At 44.8% G+C, this 25,261-nt stretch overlaps 1 protein-coding gene across 1 annotated transcript; it reads right to left on the bottom strand.

Annotated features, from left to right (window-relative positions):
• Positions 1 to 1,397: 1,397 nt before the first annotated feature.
• Positions 1,398 to 25,147, bottom strand: ADNP (activity dependent neuroprotector homeobox). The gene is made up of 8 exons (XM_018073737.2): positions 24,962 to 25,147; positions 21,714 to 21,835; positions 16,753 to 16,908; positions 15,391 to 15,436; positions 13,894 to 14,200; positions 7,669 to 7,781; positions 6,385 to 6,477; positions 1,398 to 4,502 (listed from the first exon to the last, which is right to left on the bottom strand). Exons 4-8 carry the CDS (start codon positions 15,427 to 15,429, stop codon positions 1,398 to 1,400), a joined length of 3,657 nt encoding a protein of 1,218 aa, XP_017929226.1. The 5' UTR covers positions 15,430 to 15,436; positions 16,753 to 16,908; positions 21,714 to 21,835; positions 24,962 to 25,147.
• Positions 25,148 to 25,261: the final 114 nt, after the last annotated feature.

Raw genomic sequence — 25,261 nt, forward strand, 5'->3', positions numbered from 1 at the left:
TGAAAGCAATTTCCATTCACTGAGTACAAAGGGATGGAAAAGGCAAGGAATTCACAATTTCCCTAGGATGGAGAACAAGCAAACCACTACAGTTCTATTTATAACTCGGTGTTCTACAACACTGAACAGGAACAACAAATTTCAGCCCAAGTTGGCTGTGCAGATTTTCAATATCCTTGAAGGACATCACTCTATTCAGTAAGTACTAAACAGGCCCCAGCAGGGCTGTGGAGCACTTGGAAAAACAAAGGAGAAAAAAAAAAAGGAATGAACACAGCAAGGTGAGATTTTCTAACCAGGAATGTAGCAGTTGCATGTAATAAAGCAAATATTTACATTAAGCACAATACAGCAATTTATTTAGATGCTTAAATGAAGAATACAAAGGGAAATAAAGATCACAAAATTATACATACTACAACAGTGTGTCATATATTAGATGGTATAAATGAATACAACACCTTGTTGGTGTAAACTAAAGATAAAACTAAATATCCAAACCCAGCACTTTGTCTCAGTGTGCTGCTTCAACACAATACACTTTTATACAGATCTAAAAGGTGTCAAAATTAGTAGCTGCAAACTTGTTTCTTGCATGTGATTTTTCTTTTTTAGCTTAAAAGATTTCAGAAAATGGCTCTGAAATACATTTGTCATCAGTTGTCATGTCAAGGATATTCAGAACAAGAAAATTCTATAATACAACAGAGCCCAGATATATTTTTATGTTGCTGGCCTCTGGTTGGAGATTGTACAAGGTTATGTGCAAAAACTAAGTTTGTCAAAATTCATACTAGAGCAGTCTCAAGCTTTGCTAGGGAAACTAGATACAGCATTTATTACACAGCAGGGCAACACTAAAAAAGAGAAACAGATCTATGATGGGTACACAAGAACAGTTCCATAAGCTTCACTTGAATAGGTCTAAAAGACTGTACAAATATACATTTCAACTATTCAGAATGATACATGAAAAGTCCATTTCCCCAGAGTCTGCTATACAGGTGCACCGGGTCGCGGCCGCGCCGCCGAGAGGGGCATGTTGGAAAGACACAACTCAACATGGACAAGGTGAATAAAGGTTGGAAATGCAGATAAAATAAACCTCTGCTTTTCTCTGTGTGCATTCTGGAGCCACCAGCATATCCATTTCACATTAAGTTACTGTGCTCATCCCAGCTGGAATTCTTAAGCCAGAGCAGCCAAGAGCATCCGTCCAGGCCCACTGGGCCAGCAGTGGCCACCCCAGGCCAGGGCCGAGCCCTGGCAGTCCCAGCTGGGTGAGCTTGCTGCAGTATTATTTTCCCCCCAAAACTTTTTGTTTTGGGCCCAAAGGGGTGTGGGCAGTGCGGCCGATGCCAGGCCGGTGCCCGGGGCCACTCACGCCTTGTGCCTGCTCAGCTCCACGCCGGCAGGCTGCGTGCCTGCTTCGCCACGGCGGCCGCCACGCCCGCGAAGGGCTCCCCGTCCTCGCTGTCCATCGCGCTGCTCTGCCACTCCATCTGCTGACTGGACAGGCTCTCCTCCATCTCCGATGTGTTCTTCCATTGCGACTGGTCCTTAGACCAAAACTCTTCTACTTTTCCATAGGAACGATTCTTCCACTTTGACTGTTCTTCATCGCTTTCGGATCCGCCCCCTTTGGCCTCGACAGCTGGTTTACTGCTCCCAGCATCTTCACTTTGGGAGGATTCATCTGTCCACACTTCTGGTTTTACTTCTGATGTATTATCTTCAAAATCTGAGACCTGCTGGGAACCAGGCCCACTTTCAGACTGGGAAGCTCCATCCTTCCATTCCACAGCATCATCCTGATCACCTTCGCTATCCGAAATGTCCCCTACCAGTTTTGTTGGTTCTTCAGCAGAAATAATCTCTTCATATTTAGAGCTTTCCTCTTGTTTTTGGTCAGATTTCTCTGGAGACTGTAATGCATTTTCTTCCACGATTTCCTTGGATATGCTGTCCTCGGGGTTCTCCCCTGTGCCATCAGATGTGGGTTTCCCACCAACGTCAGAGATGCGCTGACCGAAGGGACTACGGCTTTCGTTGTATTCCTCCTCTATATTTTCATAGCTGTCTGAGGAACTCTCATTGTCTTTTTCTAAGTTGATTTTTTTATCAACAGTCTTACTGGCATTGACTCTGGAGTTCTTTTCATCGTGGTTTTCGAACAGCCATTCAGCATCAAAATCCATTTCGTGTTTGACTTTGTTGAGCTCTTTCATGTTGAAGCCGAGCAGCACCCCGGGTTTGTACTTCTCACAGTCCCGAACACATTTCTTCCTTTTGTTACTGAAGTGAGAAGCGATATCAGATTTCCAGAGCCACAAACTGGCCGCCAGCTTTTCGATCTCTCTCCTCGTGGGGTAGGGTTGCTTATTGAAATATTTTGTAAGAAACGTTTTCCTGGCTTCATAGGAATCATCTTCATGACCCTTGGGGTCCAGTGCGAGAACTACGGGTTCTTCAGGCTTCTCCTCAAAGCCAGAGGGGGAGTCCTCGTCATCCATCTTCCTTTTCTTCATGAGTGGGAACTCCACGTGCTCGTAGGTGCGTTTCACCGGCGCCACGGCCGGGGACTGTCCGAGCCGGGACGTGCCCTTGTCCTGCCCGTTCTGGGTCTTGCCCACCCCTCTGCAGTGCACCAGGTGCAGCGTTATGGTCGAGGCCGTCATGTTACTCGTGTACACCCCGAGGCAGTGGATGCACTTGTAGGTCAGCTTCTTCTCCACGGGGTGAACTGTCTGGATCACCTGATGCCTCTCCCGTAGGTGATGTGCAAGAGCATCAGAGATGGGTCCTTTCAGGATTGAAAAGCACAGAGGACACAGAGTTTTCCCCACATCTTTTTTGTACGGCACTGCTGCTTGTGGAGAACTTTTGACGGGTATGTCAGACTTCTCCTGGATTTTGGGCTGTGGTTTTGGCGGAATGGGGGGAGTGTTCTGAGCATGGTAAGCTACGGATTCAGCGGGAGCATCTCGCAGGTTGTAGGTGGTTACAAGGAGATGTATGTTCGTGTGACCGCCCTGCTGCAACGTCAAGTCAAAGGTTAGAGTGGAATCAGTCTTAGGTCCCATTTCTTCGTCCACGTGAACCATTCTCATGTGAGCAGCCATCTTCTCCACGTCGTTGAAGGTGGAGCGGCAGTAGGGGCAGGACAGGCCGTGGATCAGCATGTGGTTGAGCAGCGTGTCGGTGGGCAGGTAGCGGTTACAGTAGAGACATTTGCTAGTGAAGTTGTGGATCTTCATTATGTAGTTGGCGACCGCAGGCACCTTCTCAGCCTTGTGCTCCTTTTCAAAGTGGACACTGTACACGTTTTCAGGGAACAGCTCGTTGCAGATTGTACAGATTTTCCACTTCTGTGTGGATGATGTATTGACAGAGGAAGGGCCTGTAGCAGCCACAGGGGATTTGGAGCCAGACTGGCCCAAAGCCCTGGTCGCTGCCTGTGACTGGGACAACGAGGTCTGTTTGAGCTGCGTCGAGGACAGCGAGGAGGAGTTGGCAGACTGCAGCGAGTACCTTGCTGAGGCCTGGGACCTCTGCTCCCCTCCAAGGGTGTAAGGCCTTCCATTCCCACTCGCTGAAAACTGTTTCATGGTTTGTGATTGCTGGGAAAGAGAAACGGGCGTGTTCCCACTGAGGCTGAGCCTCCCCCCCGGCTGCCCAACGTAACTCGGGGGCACTGATTTGACCCCGTAATTGTTCTGTTGTAGGTGAACATTTGACATCATATTCACTCCTGTGGAATTTAACGTAGGCTTTGGTATAGTGAGTCTGTTCATCATCTGCTGTGACGAGAGAGACCGGACACTTCCAGCGGAGAGGGCACCCATCCTCTGGGGGAGCCCCATAGGCTTTTTATCCTGGGGTTTTGGAGCTATGAGCATCAAAGGTTTAGACCTTGGAACCACGACATTAGTGTGACCTATCATTGCAGTGACCTGGTATCCGATCCGTTCGTGGTCTTCGATCACGTGCTGCACTAAAGCTTCGTAGGATTTCGGCATGAAAAGGCATCGTTTGCAGTGGATCCCCCCCTCCTCTCGGGCACCGGAGCTCAATGGAACCGCACCATTGAGGGACTTTTCCCCTCCCTTCGCTATGTAAGGAGCAGCAACGTGCTGAAAATGTTCCCTGTAAATGTGCTTTCGAACGATCTCGTAGAGCGGGTCGCGGTAAGTGCACTTCTTACAGTAATAAACAGCTTGTTCCACACTGTCAGCCTGCTTGGGTTTAAGGCTCTCGTGTTTGTTTTTATCTTTGAAAGTGCTGATGCCTCCACTCGGTGTACTGGCATTGGGAGCATGGAATATTTTAATGTGCGTTTCCAAAGTCTTTTTGTCCGCGTTGAAGGTACAGTAGGGACAGTTGAGGAGAATCCTGTTCTCAAAGTCTTCGCTGTGAACATTCCGGAAGTGGCTTTTGTAGGCTGAAAAGAACTTCGAGGAGAATGGACATGCACTGCAGCAAAAGGGCTTTGTCCGATAGTCCTTGAACAGAGAACAGAGCACAAACTCAATAGTGAACGGCAGCTTTTAGGAAAACAACATCCACTAAATATTCCCAAAACAACGTTTCTAAACAATACTCGCGAGACCCCCTGCAACCATCCCAAACCTTTTCACTAATTTCTTCTCTCCCAGTTCGGGCCTCCTAAGAAGTTTATCATCTGAGCATACATGTGATGTGCCAGGAGGCCCCTCAAGAGTTTAACCATGACCTCAGCAGGCAGGGCTCACTCAGAAGCCTCTTTCCCACCAGTCACAAAAGAGCCTCTTCCCTGCAGCTGAGCTGCAACAAAAGGTTCCCCATAAGCTCATTTCTGGGGGAAAAGGCAAACAGGATTGTTTGAGGACAATGAGACTGTATCCAGATGAGATACTTCCCACCTAAATCTGCCAAACTCCTAGAGATGTAAGATGGATCTATAACTTCAGCTATTTCAGTGTCCTTATCCATTACACACTGTAATATCAAAGATGGAATTCAAAACCTATTTTTTGGTGAACAAAAGGATTTCAGCTTACCAAGACACAGACTAAGGCTACGCAAGCCCTTAAAGCCACCAAGCCTTTTCATTTTGATCAAAGCACAAACCTTATTTTTAAACCAACCTCGACTCAGGAAAAAAATTTGAAAATTCCACCCTTGCAGCTTCCCTGCAGCTTTTCCCTTTGTTACATTTAATGTGGTGCCAATGCAGTTCTTGTCAACTGATGCACCACAAACCAAAGTTTCACTGGCCTTAGAGGTGGCCACGAGCAACCTGGCACTTCAGGGGAGGCAAGACAAGGAATTCAAATAGTTACAAACATTCCTCGTGGGTGTCAGAACAAGTCCTGTGTGCTGAGATACACACAGATCATGTGAAGGAGCTGGAGATCTGCACTGTTCCTTTGCACAAGGAAGCAGGAATATCTGCCTCTGGGCACCTGCTGGAGCCTCAGACACCTGGAGGGCTGGAGACAGGCCACAGCAAACCAACTAACCAACACCTGCCTCCTTTTATATTGCAATTTTTGTTCTGGATTAGCTAGAAAAAGGGACATCAGTGTATTTTATGGAACAAAGCAATAAAGGGACATCTTCAGATTAACACTAGGAATCCATCCCAAGTCAGGTTCCCATTTCCTCTGAGAGCAATCCCTGACCTTTGACAAGAGGGATTGCTTTGTAGAGAGGATTCTGCCCTCAGTGCTGGGGTTACTCTGCACTGCACCATCAGGAGAGGCCACTGCAGCACACACAACCTGCTCTAACCAGCATCAAGTATCATTTCCTCCTTCCACTTCTGGCTCAATTCAAATTTCCTTAATTACTGGCTCAGAAACACCTAAACCACAACAGTTCCAGTGTCACTGAGTTGCTGTACAGAACCAGGTATGTCCCAACCACATGTGGGATTACAGCTTCTGGAACCCTTGGCTGTGGCTGCCAGGCACTCACAGTGACCGTGCACAGGGCAGCAGTGAGATGTGTTCAGTTCAACAGCTTCTGAAAGTGATGGAAACAGGGAATAAACCATCCAGGAAAGGTAAAAAACCTATCACTGACAGTATAAAACTGTTGATCTTTTGACAGGAAGGCTGGTGGAATTGTGCTAAGCATGGAAAGAGGTGGGAATGGGCTCTTGTGTGCAGTTGTTTGACTTAGCAAGGTTTCTGGAGCCATCAGTTCTCCAGTACTGGCCACCCAGACTCCTGAGACACACCAGGATTATAACTCAACACAAAAATATCACAACAAAGCACACAGCTTTTTGCTGTCCCTTTTCCTGCCAAAACTGCAGGAAAAGCTCTTGGCATGTTTGTGGGAGGCCCTTCAGCACGAGCCACCTGCAGACTCACAGTGTCAACCCAAACTCTTACCAACCTGGTTTTTCGTAAGCGATGGGTCCCACAGTCCTACATCCTCCCATGTAGTGTTTTTCAAATAAAAGTCATTAGGTTCAAACTGCTTAAAATCCTGGAAAAGGGGAAGATGGGAAGAGAGGACAGAGAGTCAGAACCAAACACCCGGACCAAAACCCTAAGCAATCCCTGAGCATTCCCTGGATTCTCCCTGGGGGCTGCTGGCAAAGGGCACAGATCATTAACCCAAGGCAGTGGTGGTGTCACACCTCCTCACAGGTGCAGAGCTGTGAATATTCTCTGCATCATAAAACACCTGAAGATCCATTTTCAGTACTCATCTCCTGATTAACCCAAGACTGTGGTTACATACTCATTTCAAAAGCAATCCTGAAGAAAAGTATTCCCAGACTCTGATGTTTGGGGTTTTTGGTTGCTTGCTTGCTTTTTGGGGGATACTGGTGTGGTGTTTGTTTTGTTTGATTGGGTCTGTTTGAATTTAAATTAATTTCACACAGGAATTCAGATAACATTTTTTAAAGCTGGACATGTGTGATGTCCAAGACACTCAATTCTTATTAAAAAAGTAACCTTATGAAGTACTTTGGCATGGAAGTCAGCAGCACAGAAGGACTCGAAAATAACATTTCCACTGAAATGAACATTGTCCCAGTTCAGAATTCTCCCCTTAAACGTGAGACTGGCCCAGCAAATTCTCCAAGCAGGAAGGACTGGCATTTCTTTCCCTTACACATCTCACTTCAGTGCTCTTCACAAGACACAGACAGAACAGCTAAAGCAATGGGTCATGTGCTGAGAGCTGCAAGGGGCTGTGGGGAACTGCCAAGGAAAGCTGCACTTGTGGGACAGCACTGATGGAGCCTGTTCAGGAGAGCAGCACAAACACCCTTCCCTTGTAGGAACTGACACAGGCATGAAGTGGTTCTTTAACTTCTGACCTGCTGAAGCATGGACTGACCCATCCTCTGCCCCCCCCAACATCCCACACTGCTCCCAGTTCCTGCAGCATTCCTGGGTGTTCAGTACCAGGCGCCACTTAACGATCCACCATAACCAAAGAGAACTCAGTGTCACCAAATCAGTCACACAGAGCCTCAGGTGTGTCTTGGCTCCACTAAACCCTCTAATAAGTGTTTACAGGTACATTTAACCTCAAGTTTTTAATGAGCACCTACTTTGTGAAGAACTTAAACAGGTCTAAAAATAATGTCACACCCCAAATCTCTCTCAGTGCCCCTAACTGTGGAGAATTTCAGCTCTAACTCTTGGGAGGTGCCATACTTACTTCTATATGTTCTTTACAGTATTCCAAACCAATGTCACTAAGGATTTTTTTCACAGTTTTCCGGGCCTTTCTTAAACTGCCAAGGTTGTTGACAGGAAGTTGGAACATAGTTTCTATTGAAAAAGAGAGTAAGAGAAAAGGTTTAAATCAAATGTGTTTTGTCTGACAGTGCTGCACTTTTAATTATTAGTAATTGTCTGTCTCATTTCCCCACAGAACTCGTATCAGAGCTGAACCTTTAACTAACAAACTACACATTCTGTCTGATTGTTCTTGGCTGAGGCTGCCCATAAGGCTGGAGAGGGCACTTTAACAAGGCAACAAACTGATGGAACAACTATTGCAGGACTTTCAGTGCATCTGGAAATAACTTATTTCTTTAGAGTGTTTGTCTTTACAAACCCCTAAGCTGAAGTACTTCAGAACTCAAGTTTCTCTCCTGTGCATACGTGTTCTAACTGATTTGAAAACAGGCAAGGTGAGCTCCAAGGGTTGTGTCAGCCTTATAACCCAGGTACCAGCATCTCTTCGGTGAGAAAGAGCCCCCTGGCACTCAGCTTAGGTGGGGTGAGAAATTAATGCTGCTTCCCTCCTTTACTGCACTTAGAGCTTTAAGTGGCTGAAGCTGTTCAGCAAAGATCCTTCTATAAAGAGGGGCCCTCAGAGCTTGGTCAGAGACCTTCAGAGAGCAACCACTGGGGAAGTACGAGGGATGGCTCAAACTTCTGTGTGCACATGGAACTGTCAGCTACACAACAGGAGCTGCTCTTTTCCTCTGCTCTCCCCATTCCCACCCCTCCTCTGGTATCAGGATTTCACCTGCAGCTCTAACACTGCCCAGGCCTCAGACACTCCCTCTGTGCAGGAGGGACCCCGACTGCTCAAACAGCGAGGGTGATTCATGTCAGCCTTGCAGAGCCTGCTCACTCTGGCCCAGGGAATTGTTTTAAACCCTCATGAAGGCCTGGGAAATAAGGTCTGATCCGAGTTTCTGACTTCTTGTTATTGTGAAAACTGACTCAGGCAAATCAGTTACTGAACCCTGAATTCGAGGTTATGGTTCTTTATCAGATTTCCTAATCAAATTCTGATTTATCCACATGGCCACTGCCTCTGACTTGTATTAAGAGCTATTTCTAAAGGCACACATGGCAGAGAAGTTTAAAAACCACTTTCAACATAGGTAAGATGTTGTGACTGTTCTGTGTGTGAGGCTCTGAGTAGGTTACTCCAGAGTTACAAGTTCTGCTCTCTTTTCTCCCTGGCCTTGCCCACACGGGGTATCAGTTACTGTGTGAGCACCTCTGGGCAGAGGCTGCATCCTGTTATTTCTGCTATTGCTTAACATGCCTTTGGATCAAGTAAAATAAAAATAATACCATTTATGTCAAAGTACAAGCACATAAATGGTGGAAAATTTGAAACCAGTAATGGATATCTATCTTGCAAACAGGAATTTGTACTGAGAAATTGCTGTATCAAAAAAAATTAAGACCACAAAGAGCACATTTATTTGTTTCAGGGCAATTTTACAATTAGTTTAGTTACTTCAACAAGTAGAACAAAAATCTCGCTGACTAAAAATAATTTTGCTTTAATTGTAAAAACAATGTCTAATACAGCCTAAAGTGAGCCAGGTCCATTTTAAAGACAGAAAGAGTAATTGAAAATATTTAACAGCAGGGCTGAGGGTCACCAATGTCAGTTTTGTGAAACATTAGTAACAAATTGGTTTAAAAAGATTCAAACCAGATTTGACTTGTGTGATACTAAAACTTCATTAACAGGACACAAAAAATAGCACATAGTGCACAGAGTGGTTTTATCCCTAAAGAAATGAGAAGGAATATTAGAAAGGAAGTATGCTTCCTTAACAGTCTATTCCAACTCTTCCCTCACAGAACTGGAGCTATGGCTCTCAACTCTGAGCTACAGTCAAGTCACACAAGTCTGCTTTCAAAGCAGAGCATGAATTTTTTTTTTTTCCCAAACTCAAGAACAGCCATTTATTATAAGTTCTTGCTGCTGCAGGTCATAGAGCCAGAGTGAAAAATGTTAATGTAGCCAAGAAATGACTCGTGGCTCTACCAGCCCCTGCTCTCTGAAGGCAGTGGGATAATGTGGCTCTCTCTGGACTGCACTGGCTCAGTAACCCCTCCAGGCACTACCTGCAGGCTCCAGTTTAATATAAAAAATTCTGTGTAGCAGCACAGTCAAGTGTGTTCAGGATTTGAATTAATATTTTCACGTGAATTTCAAATCCAAGGAGATAATGTCCTAGAAATTTTATTCCAGAAAAACCCAAGTGATTAGTATGAACTGCAGAAACAGCAGTGCATGAACCAGTCATGGGAAAGCTCCTGGCAAGCCCTGCTGCTTTCTCTAAAATCCAGGTCCCTACTTCAAGAACAAACTCCTTTTGCCTGCAAAGAAACCATTTCTGGTCTCACCCCAGTCAGTGCAGAGCTTGGCTTTGGGAAGTGATCACTTGTAAACCTGAGTCAGCCACAATCTCAAATAAAGTTTGTTAACAAAAAAGTGACTTCAGCACAAAATGCCACTAAACTTCTTCACCAAAGGAACCAAATGCTTCATCTTAATTACTGTGTCTAAACACGCCTAATACACTGTGATACAGAAACCCAAAGAAAAGCAAATTATTTAGAACTGCCTGAAAAGAAGATCTCTGGTCTCTCTGCACCAACCTCTTGCCTCTGCCCTTTGCCTGCCTCAGTGAAGTCTTAACAAGACAAGAAACTCCAGGACCTTCCTTTCCCCTGCATTGTAACAGAGGAGAAAATTAAATCTTCACATCTGAAACCTGAACTTTTACAGATCAGCTTTTAAAATCAACCAAGTTCTGCTTGATGGCTGAATCCAACTCACCTGATCTAACAAAAAACCTCGTTCTCAAGCAAGCACAGTTCATCTGATTAAGGAAATTTCTGACTATTTAATCACAGTCAGTGGAGAGCCAGATATTATTGTAGTTTGTGACTACAAAAGCAGCTTTTAGCACCTCCCTTCATTTCTATTTAGAGCAGTACCTCCAACTGTAATTGCACTGTACACAACCCTCTGCTGGCACCTCCTTGGGTGTGGACATGAAACCTGCTGGGATTGAGCAGCATCTCCAACCCCCAGCCAGACACTAATGCTGTTCTGGAAACGAGGGATGCTTTGTCTGCCTGAGGTCCCTCCTGTCCCACAGCAAAAGGCTTTTCCTCTCCATCCATCCCTAACCTTGTCAGCCACGGTGGGCAAAGTAGGGGGGAAATGGTGTAACACCTTCAAATGCTCTCAGGAGCACTGGTGTGAATAGTCAGGAAAAAAACATCATTGCTGCTTAGTTTTAGGAACTTAACAGTGCAAATCCCAAGAACAGGAAACCAGGACTTCTCATTTCTATGGCATGACAACACACAAAGGAAACAAGGTCTAGCCCCAAATTAGCCACTGTATAGCCACAGAGCATTTTTAACAAACCCCAAACTCTTCACTACTTTTTTTTTTAAAACAGATCTTAGCATTTAGACAGACTTTCAGAGACTTCCAACTCCAAATTACCTCTTCACCACTTGACTTACTAGCACTTCAAATTCCAGATGGAAACAATTGCAGTCTCTATTCTAAAAACACCCAGAATGTCTGACACATCCTCCTGTTACATTTCTGATTTTTAAACCAGTTTTAACATTTAATAAACTACCCTCACTGTACCAGCTTCAACTGGCCATGCAGTTCAGTCCTGACACATACCAGTTACCAAGGGACTGGAACCACCTAAGAGCTGAGTCAAAAGATGAATTTAAAAGATGACTGTGCAATTATTTGGAAAAATTACTGTAAAATACAGTAACTGCATGTCTGGTTTAGTCTTCTAGGTTGCAACAGTGAATGTTATGCTACATTTCTCTGTCAGGGCAAACAGCCCTGCCTCAGGAGGGGTGTCCTGATCTCACACCCAGCGCTGCACTCCCACCTCACAGAAGGTCTGCACTCAGAGCCAGGGGAGGGATCACCAGAGGGAAAAACACCCACATCCACCAAATTATCAGAGGGGATAAAAAAGAGAAAACTCCCACCCGTCTTTAGACCCCAAAAGATCTTTCTATTTTAGTGTAACTAAAATCTTAATTCTCCAGTGGGTCTTTTGTATCTTGGCCCTCAGCAGAGGAGCTGCTGTGCATCTGCTGCCTTTGATGCCCTCAGGTATCAGGTGTGGGGCTGTTCCAGCTCTCACTGATGAAAGGACTGAGCTTCCCACGTGCAGCTTCACAGCACCCACAACCCACAACACTGCTGAGATTCTGGGAAAGGTGCACCAGTGGCAGACAGCCTTTCTCCCTCAACTGAAATCTTCAGCCAGTATTCACAATCTGCCCACTGTGTTATTTGCAATTTTGGACACTATTCAGGGTGCTCACTAGGCTGGGTTTATGTTTCAGCTTTGGTCCAATGCAAGCAGCAAGCACAGTGTATTTCTAATGTCATGGTCTGCACAGTAAAACAGTGTTTTCAGCAAGAAATAAAGACTAAAGAACTAACCTGCAGGAAGACCTTGCTGTGCAAAGGCACCATGACAGCACCACTCTAGGTTTTCTAGAAAACCTACTCTAGGTTTCCTTCTCTTTGTGCTTAACTGGAAATGACACCATTTCCTGCCCACACAGGACACCTCCCATGACGAGCAAGCACAGAACATGGGTGACCTGAACATTCTCTGAGGGAGAGTCTGCACCCATTCTCTGAGGGAGAGTTTGGAGAGAGCACTGCTGTGAAATGGCAGGTAAAAACCAGTTATGGAATTCCCCAAAAGCTGGACACAAACCCCCCAGCCCCCAGTGCATTTTATCCTGTTCAGGCATCCCAGACCTGTACGAGGACAGGGATCCTGAAGCTCTTCAGTGGCCACTGGCTCTTCCCAAGTGCCTGTTCATCACTGGCACAACCAAGCCAGTGGAATCCTAGACTCTAATGGGACTAGAGGAATAACTGGGAAGTTCCTGTCTGGATATTTCATTTATTTCCTTCAAAAGTGTCATGAACATAGTTCTAAGTTGATCTGAGTTCCCAGAGCAGAGCAGTTAGAAGAAGCAGTCAATCAAGAAAAGAAGAACTACAAAAATTAACCTTTCCTAGTGAGTACTGAGTGAAAAATATGAATGAAAAAAGGAAGTGCAAACTTTTTTTACACACATTTAGCAAGTTTCTTGACATTCAGTTTCTTTTTACCAGCTGATGATTCCCAGTCCTACAATAAAAACCTCACAGGAACATAGAGGTAGAAAGCTGGAAACTCCTTTTGAGAGCGTTTTCCCTCACAATGAAATATATAAAGTTACTCCTAATAAGCAACATCTACCCCTCCGAGCACCCCTTACACACTAAGTTTATTTTTTCATAGAATCTTCACAGAACAGTTTGGGTTGGAAGGGACCTTAAAGCCCATCCAGTGCCACCCCCTGCCATGGGCAGGGACATCTCCCACTAGCCCAGGTTGCTCCAAGCCCCGTCCAACCTGGCCTTGGACACTTCCAGGGCTGGGGCAGCCACAGCTTCTCTGGGCAACCTGTGCCAGGGCCTCCCCACCCTCACAGGGAGGAATTTCTTCCTAATGTCTTCAAATTTCTTCTTTTCATCTCTTGAGCTGCTGCTTCTTAAAGGCATTCCATGAAATTCACACTTATGCTGAATAACTGACCTCAGAATAGATCTGTCCATGCAATTACAACTCTCTTAGGGACATTATTAAAAAAAAAAAAATAAAGCATCAGTTTTACCTTCTCTTATGAGCTCATAAGGTTGACCCTCCCTTTCCTAATGCTCTCATTTACTCCTATTATGAAGACTGAGAAAACCTGAAGTTTTGGGTGATCTGACACCCAGTATTACCAATGGCACTGCTGAACAAAGCATTAGGTGTGAGCATGTGTGCAAACAGGCAATTGGATAAGCAGTGTGTAAACCCGGCCTCTTCTGTCCCACTGTGACTGTTAGTTTACATCTCCACTCACATCAATCTTATTACAACCATCAGCAATGTAAGAACTCTAGTTCATTAAAGCAACATTTCTGCACATGCTTATAAACCAGAACTTCTCTTACTCTCTCTTTTCCCCTCTCCCCATCATCCTCTGCTGCCTCAAAGGTCCATCTTTTCGGTGTTCCTTCCCCCTCATCCTCCTCCTTTCTTTGCTGGTTCTTGGCCTTCTTGGTCCTTACCTCGCTCATTTTCCCTCTTCTCCTCTTCCCTGTGCCAATTCATAGCGTCCACATTCTTTCGTCGTTCTCTCTCATCCTGTCTCCACCGCTTCTTGATATCTTTGTCCTTAACTTGCTCATTTTCTCTCCTCTTCTCATCATCCCTGTGCCATTTTATTGTTTCAGTATTTTTCTGTGGTTCCACGCTTCTTTTGAGATAGTCTTGTCGCCTCCTCCTCTTTTTTAACATATCCCTTTCCCTGGCACGAGCCTGCTTTTCTTTCTGGGAAAGAAAAGCTTTACGGGGCATCATGAGCTGCTGCTGTACCTGCAATAATATCGTATCCATGGAATGACACACTATACATGCACCCAGCCAGGCACCACCACCAACACTCCAAAGGAGTCCACACTTCGAATGCTAAGCCAGGACAATGCACTGCTTGTTCTCTCCCCTGCACAGCCCTGGCTCGCTCCGTGTTGGATGAGGACAGGCACTGCCAGCTCCAGGCACCACCTCACCGGCCCCTCTGCAGCACCGGGAAGTGACCCCCTGGAACCCTCTGGAATGCCCTGGAGCCCCAGGCCTGAGCACTGACATTTCTGTGCCCTCCTCACGACCCCTCCCACCGAGCTTTTAGCAGCCCCTCGGCGTTGCTGCACCCAACTGAAGGAACAGGCTGCTAGGAGAGCTGGGAAGGAAACTTGGGAATGGTCAAACCTGTTGCCTCCCTTAGTGGAGAGCTGCACTGAACCAAACTTAAAGGTGCTCATTGATCTTTTTCAGACCTCCATCTCCACCCAGTTTGGTTGAAAATGGCTCCCTCTTCTCTTGGCTGGGAAGAGGGATTAGGAGACAAGCCACAATCTGAAAAATTGTGTAAGCTTTGTTTCCTGGGGAAACCTGGCCAAAACATTAACTGCAGTTAATGACATAAGTCCTGACTCATCTACTCAGACTTCCTCCAAGTATGTTATGTCTTGCTATTCACAAGAACAAAGGGAAAAAAATGAGACTATTTACTTGGAGTTTCTGCTGACAGCATTCCCCAGGAGTGGGGCTTCTTGGGTTTGGGGTTTTGAAGTTTGAGTTTCTTGTTTTTAAAGAGGTGCCAATGGAGATTACACTTAACAAAAGGTTTTACTTTTGGTTATTCTCTGTATTCACCCAACACATTCATATCTTCAAATGTAACAATGTTAATACCTGCGATTTTGAAATCATGGAGAACAAAACAGACCCCAGGAAGAAGTTATATCATTACAAACAACCTTAAAATTCCTTTCTGTACACACTGCGCAATACTTCAGCAATGACAAACTGCAATTGTGGCCCAGGTTTGAGGGTTTTTTGGGTTTGTTTTGGTTGGGCTTTTTTGTTTAACTTTTGTTTAGAAGAGAGATTTGCAGAGGTCTAATCAAAATGAAAACTGCAGAAAAGGACAAAATTACTAGATTAGAATACTTAAGCAAAGCCCAAAACAAAATGAAACAAATGTACTTTTAAAATTTAGCTACCTTTTGGAAAGCACTTGTTCCCAGCATGCAATACTCCATCTTTTTCCTACAGAAAAAGCAATGTTTCAAACCCTTATTCTAAAAGCTGTTCCTTTCCCCTACATAAATACCCCACCCCACACACTTAAACCCTCTCCTCTGGTCCATTGCCTTTGTTAGCTCTGTATCATGATCCCATGGTTTTCATTCCAATAATTCAACCCCAAATTTCTTAATATCCATAATACTAAAAGGGAAGGGCTGCAGCAGAGTCAAACACCATAATCAAAAAAATGCATGCAGTTTGGCAACACATTAGTACAGAAAATTCAGATTATGCTCCAAATTACTTCATTAAAAGGTGTAGGTAGCTCTCTACCAGACAGCCTCGGTTTAGGTATTAAATATTTGGGAATAACAGTTGGCATTAAAACCAGAAAGCAACGAGAACCCAGGATCAACATCCTCAGTGCAACCCAGACACTGCAAACCTTCACCAGGGTTTCACTTCTCTGTGGGCTGGGTGCCAGGACATTACTGGTGTTTACTCGAGCAAACTTAACTCATTCACTTTTAAACGTACATTATCTTTACAATTTGATCAGTAACCTGATTCAATTCCAATAACAGCATGAATTAAATTGGAAGTAAAACACACGTCATGCAAATTATTCTCCCCTCTCCCCCACCCAAGGCAAGTACCAACATTTAAATTTGTCATTTAAAAAAAAACCCTTCTGGGACTAATTGTTATATTTTCTTTCATTTGTTTGTTTTGTTGGTGGGGTTTTTTTCCCCTTTGGCTTAACTTTTCACAGTATTCTTCCCTCCCTTCCCTTTATACAGCCCACTTTGACAGACCAAGCTACAGACAAATGATAGAAAATATCTTAATAAAGAGCATTTCAGCTGAATTTCCAAAATTAAACATTTCAATTGAGATTCAAATATGTAATGTCAGATTCCAAGGAATAACTTAAAAGGACATCCAACTTGAATTAAGTATCTTTGAACTTCCCTACCCCAATTCAGAGGTTTTCCCCCAGTTTAGCATGGCATTACTTCAGGCAGGCTGGTCATTTCCCTTGCAGTCAGAACCAGCTTTCACTTTTACTTCTGATGGTTTTAAACCAACAGAGGGGAGAAAATTTTAACCCAGGAAACTAATTCATCTGCAGTGAAGCTGCCAGACTGATTGAGCCCAAACCCACCACCCCTCAATTTCTCTGGAGTTCAAGCTGGTGTTCCTTTTAAGTTCAAAACATCCAAACCTCAGAAGCAAACAGTCAAAACTATCCTTTCTACTATTTTTTGTCTACTACTTTGTCAAATGAAAATCTCAACTCTTCCCCATCTATTCAGTACATATGATGAAGTATTTACCTCCAAAATTGATGGTGCTTGGGCGTCTCAGACTCATTGGACAAGTTTCCTGCAAAAGCCTCCAAAGCCAACTCTCTTGCAGGCCGCCCGCTCAGGGGGATGTGGCACCTACTGGGGGAGCCCCCAGCCCGGGCACAGGAGGAGGATCATGTCCTGCTGTACAAAACACAGTGGTAAAGACAAAGGTAAGAGATGTGGTAAGGGCAATCTCACACTGATAATGAGCCATCAGTGCTCCTTCCAAACCACAGTGCTGCTCTGAGTGCAGGTCACAGGGCTGCAGCTTAAATAGCAGATTGTCCTGGGTGGTGCTGCCTGAGGAACCATGAAGTGCTCAGAGTGCAGTTCAGGCACCCAGTGCACAAGTCCAGCAGTGAACAGAGTGGGAATGCTCCTCCTCACACTCCAGCCAACCTTCTGGCTGAGGGGGTTCAGAGCTGTTTGCACTGCCCTGAGCTCTCAGCACCACCCAGCTCACAGCTGCACCCTGAGGGACACAGTGAACACCCACAGCAACAGCACTGCCCTGGGCTCTCAGCACCACCCACAGCTGCACCCTGCAGGGCTGAGGGACACTGAAGCACCCACAGCAACAGCACTGCCTTGGGCAGCTCATTCTTCCTGCAAGGGTCCATACAAACAGGCCCCACCTTCAATGACCAGACTATGGGATATCAAACAGGGACCAGTCACAGCCCTGGGGACACACATTCCTCTGGGAAGGAATTTAATTCAGATTAGAACTCAATTACATTGCTAGGAGGAGAATGGGAAGTTTTGGGGAATGGCATGTAAATGATCACACTTCTGCTGGAAGACTGATCCCTCTTCAACTCCCATCAGCCATGGACAGAAACTCAGTTTTGAACAGACTGGAAACACAAGACACAACAGCAGCACCACAAAATCTGGAACAGCCAAATCTAAAGTTCATAAAAGCAAAACTTGTTGAGTCATTTAGAATTACTTTGCCAAGGCATAAAGCAAAATAAATTGTTAGATTTTAATCTTTTCATTATTCAGACAGAACATCCACAGCTGAAAGTACAGATTGCTTTCTTTGGCAAGTACAGTTCCAACACAAGACATTAAAACGTTTTAAGAAATTAAAAAAGACTAAATTCTTAAAATGCTTCACGCTGAGGCAAAACTGAATATTGCATCTGCTTTAACAAGAGCACCAGCCATACCTTCAGACAGGTAAGGATGGATGACGGGTGGTTGTTTCATACTGAAGTATTTTCTAACTAGAAGGTAACTTAGTGCCCACGTGCCTCTAGGAAGCCCAAATTATCTCTCTCCCATGGAATCCTCCCTGCAGAAAGCACACTTGTGGGTGAGGACCCATCAGCCTTGAGAGCAGATCAGTGACAATTAGTTTATCAGGCTGATGATTCTGAGCTCAGGGAAGCACTTCATCCCATGCTGGGTCTCCACAGACTGAGTATCATTGCCCTGCACTGTGTGCTGACAAGGATCCCCAAGCATCTGGCATTTCTGACTCTATATAATCCAAATTTCTTTTATTTTAGCCCTTATTTTGCCAGTATTTTATCTAACAGCCCAACACAGGAGCAAACATCAGAGCTGGCTGCAGCTCTAAGATCCTGGGTGAGATGAAACAAGACTTGGTTTCTTGATACTGTGCTTTTTATCTCCCTATTCCAACTGCTTTTAGAATAAGGCAACTTTTAACAATTTTCCCAGCTAGCTACATTTAATAACATGCTCTAAAAGGCAGCCATGAAACAGATTTGCAAAGAAGCCTGGTAGTGCAACACTGAGTGAAATCTCTTAAAATACAAGAAAAATATGCAAGAAAATGAACCTGTGGTTCCCACAGCAACAGAAAAGCTGCCTCCCTGTGTATGCAGGTTAAATGGTGCTGTGTGGAATGATGGTGTGTAACACTCTATATTCACAGGAGGACAAGGATGGCCTGTCCCTGGGACTCTGGGACATGACAGTTCCAGGACAGCTGAGTAAGGAAGAATGAGAGCCAGGAAGCAGAAAGGTGTCTCAGGGAAAAGCGAGCAAGTCAAAAACACCAGGAGTAGAAATACCAGGGAGAACAGAGAAGTTGAAAGAACTGAAGCTACTAAAAACTCCCTTGAAAAGGTGAGAGTTGCAATTAAATCTCTCTCCTCCCTGCACTGAGTGACTGAAGAGTCAGCTCCTGACACATCTATCGCTGCCTGACTTTGAGCATTTTCACTTTCTTCCCTTGGACTCTTCCCTTTTCACACTATTTAAGCATTTCTGGCCTAGTTTTCTGAGGGCCGTGCACCCACACTCCTGTGAAGGTAATGAGATTTGCAGTTTAACAGCACATCTGAAATGCCAGACAACTCAGGGCTCATTTTTCCAATCCACTATAATCCTGGAGGGAGAGTGTTTTGTAACAGCAGCATTTTGAACTGAGAGCACCTCCTCTCAGCCACTGCAGCTGGAAGGTTCTGCCCAGGGAACAGGATGGTCCTGCAGCCTCCAACACACCCCAACTCCAGTGGGGAATTTGGGATGCACAGCTTCAGGTCAGACACAGCACTTCAACCTTAAGCAAACGAGCCCCAGCCCTTCAGCTTGTTCCTATATCCAAGGTCCTTTAACCCACATCTACATCCAAAACAGGACCTATTGAAAAGATATGAAAAAAAAACCAAACCAACAAATCAAACCTTGGGGAAAAACCTGACGTTGTTTTAAAACTAAGACACCTGGAACTGAAGGCAATCAACAACTGCAAGTTGCTACCTGGTCAAAGCACTGCCAAACTCACGCAGCACTGTGCACGTGACACCAGCTCCCATCACAGACAAACACACCATTTCTTAAAAGACCCTTTGTCAAAAAGAAACATTTAAAGAACATTTCAGAGATTAAATCAGCTATATCCAAAAAAAATTCAAGTTGTGTGTCAAACCAAAAGGACCGTTTCACACCCCTTCTCCTGACATCCCATGTAAACATGGCTTCAGGAGAGGAGATGAGTCCATCTAAAGTGTGGTACTAAAACACTCCCATCTTATCCTCTGGAGGAAATTCGAGCCTAAATCTTTATTGTGCTGTTTCAATGGCTATAGGCAATTTTCAGCAAGGGTTTATGAAACTCTGGTTTACATCTCTTTTTTGGTGCTTGCTGTGTCCCTTCAGCTCTTGCACTAAGAACTCTCAACTTGTCATCACAGGAGAAACTTCATGAAAGACAGCTGGAGTGAAAGGAATTGCTAAGGCTGATGTGTCTGTCTCCATTCATTCTTTATTTAAAGGTTAAAAGCCCACCTTCTGCAGCCCAGCAGACAGGGATCTCCTAAGTCATTCACACACTTCTCATTCTTGCTCAATTTCTGGAATTTTCCACTGGAGCCCGAAGCTCCATCTGGTGGGTGTGGACACTCACTGCAAAACTGAGCTGGAATTAACTGTTTCCTCATCCACTTCTGTTCAGTGGGAGTTCTGGGCACTGTGGCACCTCTGTGCCCCACCATGAAATCCAAAATGGTCACATTTTGATTGCTCTGGGAACCACAACTCCTCATTTCTGCTCCTGATGAACAACTTGCTTCCCTACACTCTGCTGGGAGCTCCTCCTGGGTTTTTTGATTTGGGTGACATAGGCTGAGGTGTGTCAAAGGATGTGCTGTTGCTAAATCTGAGTGTTTTCTGAGGGATCTTTTGAACACACATGACAAAGCCCACATCAACACCAGCAATCTACTGCACTCTGAGAAGCAGTTTGAAATTGTGTCCATTCTCCAGGGCACAGGAAATCTTGAATTAGAGGCACTTGCAGCTCAAGAATTAGGCTTGCACAACTACTGCCATCTTAAAGGATATTTTTGTGCCTGTTCAAGACCTCCAAAGATAAATGTTTATATGCATACAGACGTGCAGTGAAATCAAGATGCAACACACATACTCAATAGGAGAGCCTGGCTTGTTTAGGGCTATTTCTAAAAGATTTGGGTGTGAAATGCAGCAAAGCCTGCACATCTTGCTGAAATTTGAAATCGAGAGTGGAGATCATTGAAGCACAAAGGATATTATTTGCTTACACCATTATATCCACACTTCAGTGATCAGGAAAAAAGGCTGCATGAATATGCTCTACAATTGCAAAATAATCCTCATCTAGATTGTAGCTAAGCATGAACAATCCCAGAATAAAAATTATTTTGGAAATAGAAGAATGGTTAACGAATGAGCAGTTACTATTTAAATTAAATCAAGAATCACCTTAAAATTTTCAATGCAACGCTCGCAAAAACATTTGTCTAATTAAATAAAGCGGCACAGAAGTCGCTGTAAAATGTGCAGGAACAAAGCAAATAATCAATATACATGTAATTTATGACTGGATTACACTGACTGTGAAACTGCAGCCAGATTAGACTGCAAGGGAAAAGGGTCCCCAGCCTTGTGTGTCATGTTTCCTGACATCATCACTGTGTCAGCAGCCAGAGCAGAGCCCCATCCAGCTGAAAAGGAGTGGTCTGGGGGCAGAGCAGCTCCTTCACTCACCACACACAAGTGCTGGGCCTGGGCCAAGCCCCAGGGCAGCAGGAACAGGGCTCATGGCAGCACAGACACACACACAGGTATTTACACCAGGAGGGAAGTGCAGCCTTGCTGTGTCCTGCCCAGCAGAGGCACGGCCTGTGTGCAGGGGCAGGGCAGCCCAGCGGCACAATGGAGCACACAAATACTTTCACAGGCTCATCCAAAGCCCTGCCAATCCGTGCTTTCTCAGACAGCAGATACATCAGCTATTGAAGGGATCTCGCCAACTGGCTGCATGGAGTATTTAAAGTGTAAAAATAGTCAGGGAAGGAGGCTGGTGCTGATTGTTTTTCCTCTGCCTTACACTTCACACACGCGATGCACAAATGCTGGCATTACAAGATTGGGTAAAGTCTGTAAAGAAGAGCTTAAAATCAGTCTTACCACTTCACATTTCTTACCTCTTTCCCTTTCTGTCTAAGCATAGCTCCCAAGTGCTCCAGCCCCTGCCTACATTCCAGTGTTAATCCACCTCAGCTACTGCTGTCCTCCAGCTGACTCAGGAACCTTCCACAGGCAAGGCCTTCAGAGCAGCAGCAGCAGCAGCAATGGGGAAACAAAACAGAACAGAACATCACAAACTTGAGCTGGACCAGTTAGGAAGGAAAAACAGCATTTTAAGACCATTATCTTGCCCACTTAGATTCCGAGAGCCATTTTGTCCCCTCACTGTTGCTGCTATGAATCTGCATCACCAACAGCTCCCCTGGCCCAGCTGCAGCACCAGCACAAACTCTCAGAGCCACAGCAGAGCTCAGTGCACAGGAGAGGTGACCCGGGGTGAAAGGGAGCACTGCTGGGGGCTGGGACAGAGGAGGGGAGCTGGGGCAGGGAACAGACAGCAAACTGAAGCCAGAGCAGGCCCTTTCCTCCACCTGAGGGGCTGCATGGGCTGAGTGTTTCTTCAGGGGACAGCTGCTCACACAGCTGCTTACTTTCTAATTCTTATAAATTGTTTTAGACACTACTCCAGAAGTAGATATTAAATGAAACATTTGGCAACATGATCTGGATACACCTGCAGGTGTGGGGTGTTCACAGGGTCAGCTACACAGGCATAGGCCAATAGTCACTGTCATTTTTCATCAAAATAATCTTTAATGCCTCCTTAAAAAAACCTAACATCTAAGGATATAAATGGTGGCGACTGTAAGTGACTCACTGCAGAAAAAATGATATTTACTCCATTCTTACTCAAAACCATCAACTGCCACACACATTCAAGAGCACTACTGTGAGATCACAGACACTAAATTCAAGCCTCCTGTTTGCCTTTTGAGAGCTGCAGTGAAGCTCTGAACAATGCAGCTCTTGCCTTGAGGCATATGGCCCTCAGGTAGATAAATAAGAGCTACACCCTCTCGAAAAATGTCTTTATTCAAATCTAGAACATGTATTTGATTTTTAAACCAGATCTAAGTTCTTCCTGAAAGCTCAAAAGGAACAGGGCAATTTGGCCATCCTGCCTAGGAAAGCCAGGGCACTCTTCCCCAGTGTGTCAGCTGAGGCAAAACACACCTTCCACATATGCAGAAGGTACAGGATTTCTTTTTGAGAAAACTAAATTAACATGAACAAGAGTGCTTTTCCTTCTAGTGCACATACAGATTCAGACCAGCACCTCTCATTCTCATCTCCATCTCTTACACTATTAAGAACACACTTCTATCAGCAGATCTACTTATATGGGCAGGACTACCTCCACATTAACAATTATCCTGTTACAATTATGCTCATAGAAACCATATCCTATATACCTATATAGATATAAATCTAGGCAGAGCAGGTCTTGACTTACTATAATGAAAATCTCCTGTGCTGCTTGTTCAGATGCAGGCCAGTATAGTCAGCTGCTGGCTTTTTAAACAAGCATGTTACAAGCACCTTAGAAAACACAACCCCAGTAAATGCAGCATGGTTAATACAAAACCTCAGCTGAACTAATTATTTAAAAAAATCCCCCATTTTTTCCCCCTGCAGATAAAGCAGCTCCAGTGACACCTGTGACACACTGAGCAGCTGCAGCCCTGTACCTGTTCCCTGCCTCTCCTGACACCCAAGCCCCACACACTGACACTGGTCCTCCTCACATCTGACACTGGTTTGTTCATTCCCAACCTAAACCAACTTCGAGTAGTGGAGCAAAGACAACTTTCCCCTCCTGAAAACACCACCCCACAAAACACACCCCAATAAGTTTCCTACAAAGCTGCTAAATCTGATTTGCAGCCACCTCAAAATAAACACATTAACCCAGGAGCACTGCCTTTGCTGCACAAAACCATTTGTTTCAATTGCTTTCTTTGCATCAATCAAATCAGCTGCCATCTTAATAAGAAGCTATAAAATATACATTTGGACTGTATGACTTCTGACTACTGATAAGATTCTGATATGTTTCTGTATTCCAGGAATGCTACGGTAAACTTTCACATTTGCTTTCAGTGTTTACTGTTATTATGGAGTGGTAAAGCCGGGTTGGGAATAATCTCCCATTATTCCCTCTGCAGTGTGTGAGCACAGCTCACCTTCCCCAGAACAGGGGAACACACTCACCTACGATCTACCAGTGATTCAGTCACGGCACAGGGAGTTTGGGACGCACCCAACAAATGAGGTTTCATACTATTAATGCTTAATTAAAATGCTGTTGCAATATAACCCTGTCAGTGACACACACCAGCTCTGGAAATGCTCATGGGCACCTTCTGACAACTGGTAACTTCTACCCTACACACACAGAAACACCATGAAGTTCTTGACCTCCTCCTGAGGAGCACACACACCTTCCTAGGTGTGGTGATTGTGCAGCTGATGGTTAATGCTGCAGGGCAGGAACTTCCCAAACCAGCCAAGAAGCTACTCTCCTGTGAAGGCTTTTCATTCCTAAGCACTATGAGCAGCAGACACTTGTCTGTCCTACCTACAAGCAAACCAGCCACCTTTCACCCTCCTCATCTCCCACACTTCCAAAGCATCTCCCTCCTACACCTGAACACAAGTGAGCTCACAAGCTCTTCATGACAACAGAGTTTGAAGCATAAAGAGTGGTAACCTAAGGAGATACTTTCTACGAACCTGTCTGGTGGATCATCACTTCAAATTCAAAACAAACCAAGATTTTTTTAAATAATGGGGCACAAACAACGTATCAGTTTGCAATAATCTCAGAGCTATCCCCAGACACTGGGAGCAATTCATTTCTGTTGGAGACCAAAAAATAATTCTTATGAGCTAATTAAAAATGATACTGATTTGAGTAAAGGGCAGCATACTAGAAAAGAAAAAGTACAAAGCCATTTAACTTAGTTTTACTTTTGAAAACAAGTTATTTGTCGTGTGAAGTTTAAGTATTTGCTGTAATAACCTTCAGAAAAGGTAACCACTATGTTACCATTAGGTAACCCATCAGCATCTGGTGCAATTCTTCTTAACAACAGGGTGTTCCTCTGGTGTTGTCTCTGGCGAATGTTTGAAGATTTCAGCACATATCATGGTACATGTCCATGTGCTGACAGCAAAGTACTGCCCAACATCTGCAAATGCACATCTGCACAGGAACCAAGCCTGGGTTTGGTTTGTTATTAGAAGCACAAAAAAAAATCCCCTGCTTTTCTGTTTCTCAAGCAGGCTGGTCCATCTTTCTCACCTAGAAGGATGACAACTTGTGATTATGAGTTGCCAGAGTCCTCAAATGAAAGTTTTCCTGAGACCCTGCAGGAGGAAGCAGTGCTGGGGCACACACAGCTGAGCCACAGCAGTCAGCTAAGGTCGGTCCGTGCTACCCTGACAGGCAGCAATGCTGTGTCTCCATTAGCTCACACCCTGCACCTCCAACAGAAACAGAAAATAGGCGTAAAAATAAATAAAAACACAGCCAGCAAAAAAAACCCCCAACTTAAGAAAAAGGGGTGCAGGAATAAAAACCTCTTTCACACCTACCAAACGC

This window comes from Manacus vitellinus, unplaced genomic scaffold (genome assembly GCF_001715985.3).
Source record: "Manacus vitellinus isolate BGI_N305 unplaced genomic scaffold, ASM171598v3 scaffold_26_pilon, whole genome shotgun sequence".
NCBI classification, from domain to species: Eukaryota; Metazoa; Chordata; class Aves; order Passeriformes; family Pipridae; genus Manacus; species Manacus vitellinus.

What these genes read in the sequence shown, in the direction of transcription:
- ADNP (XM_018073737.2), bottom strand. Translation starts at nt 15,429, where the DNA reads ATGGAGTATTGCATGCTGGGAACAAGTGCTTTCCAAAAG. An exon ending in GAACAAGTGCTTTCCAAAAG is followed by an intron (nt 14,201 to 15,390) that starts GTAGCTAAATTT and finishes ATATTATTGCAG; the next exon opens with GTACAGCAGCAGCTCATGAT. An exon ending in CATCGCTTACGAAAAACCAG is followed by an intron (nt 4,503 to 6,384) that starts GTTGGTAAGAGT and finishes TCTCTGTTCAAG; the next exon opens with GACTATCGGACAAAGCCCTT.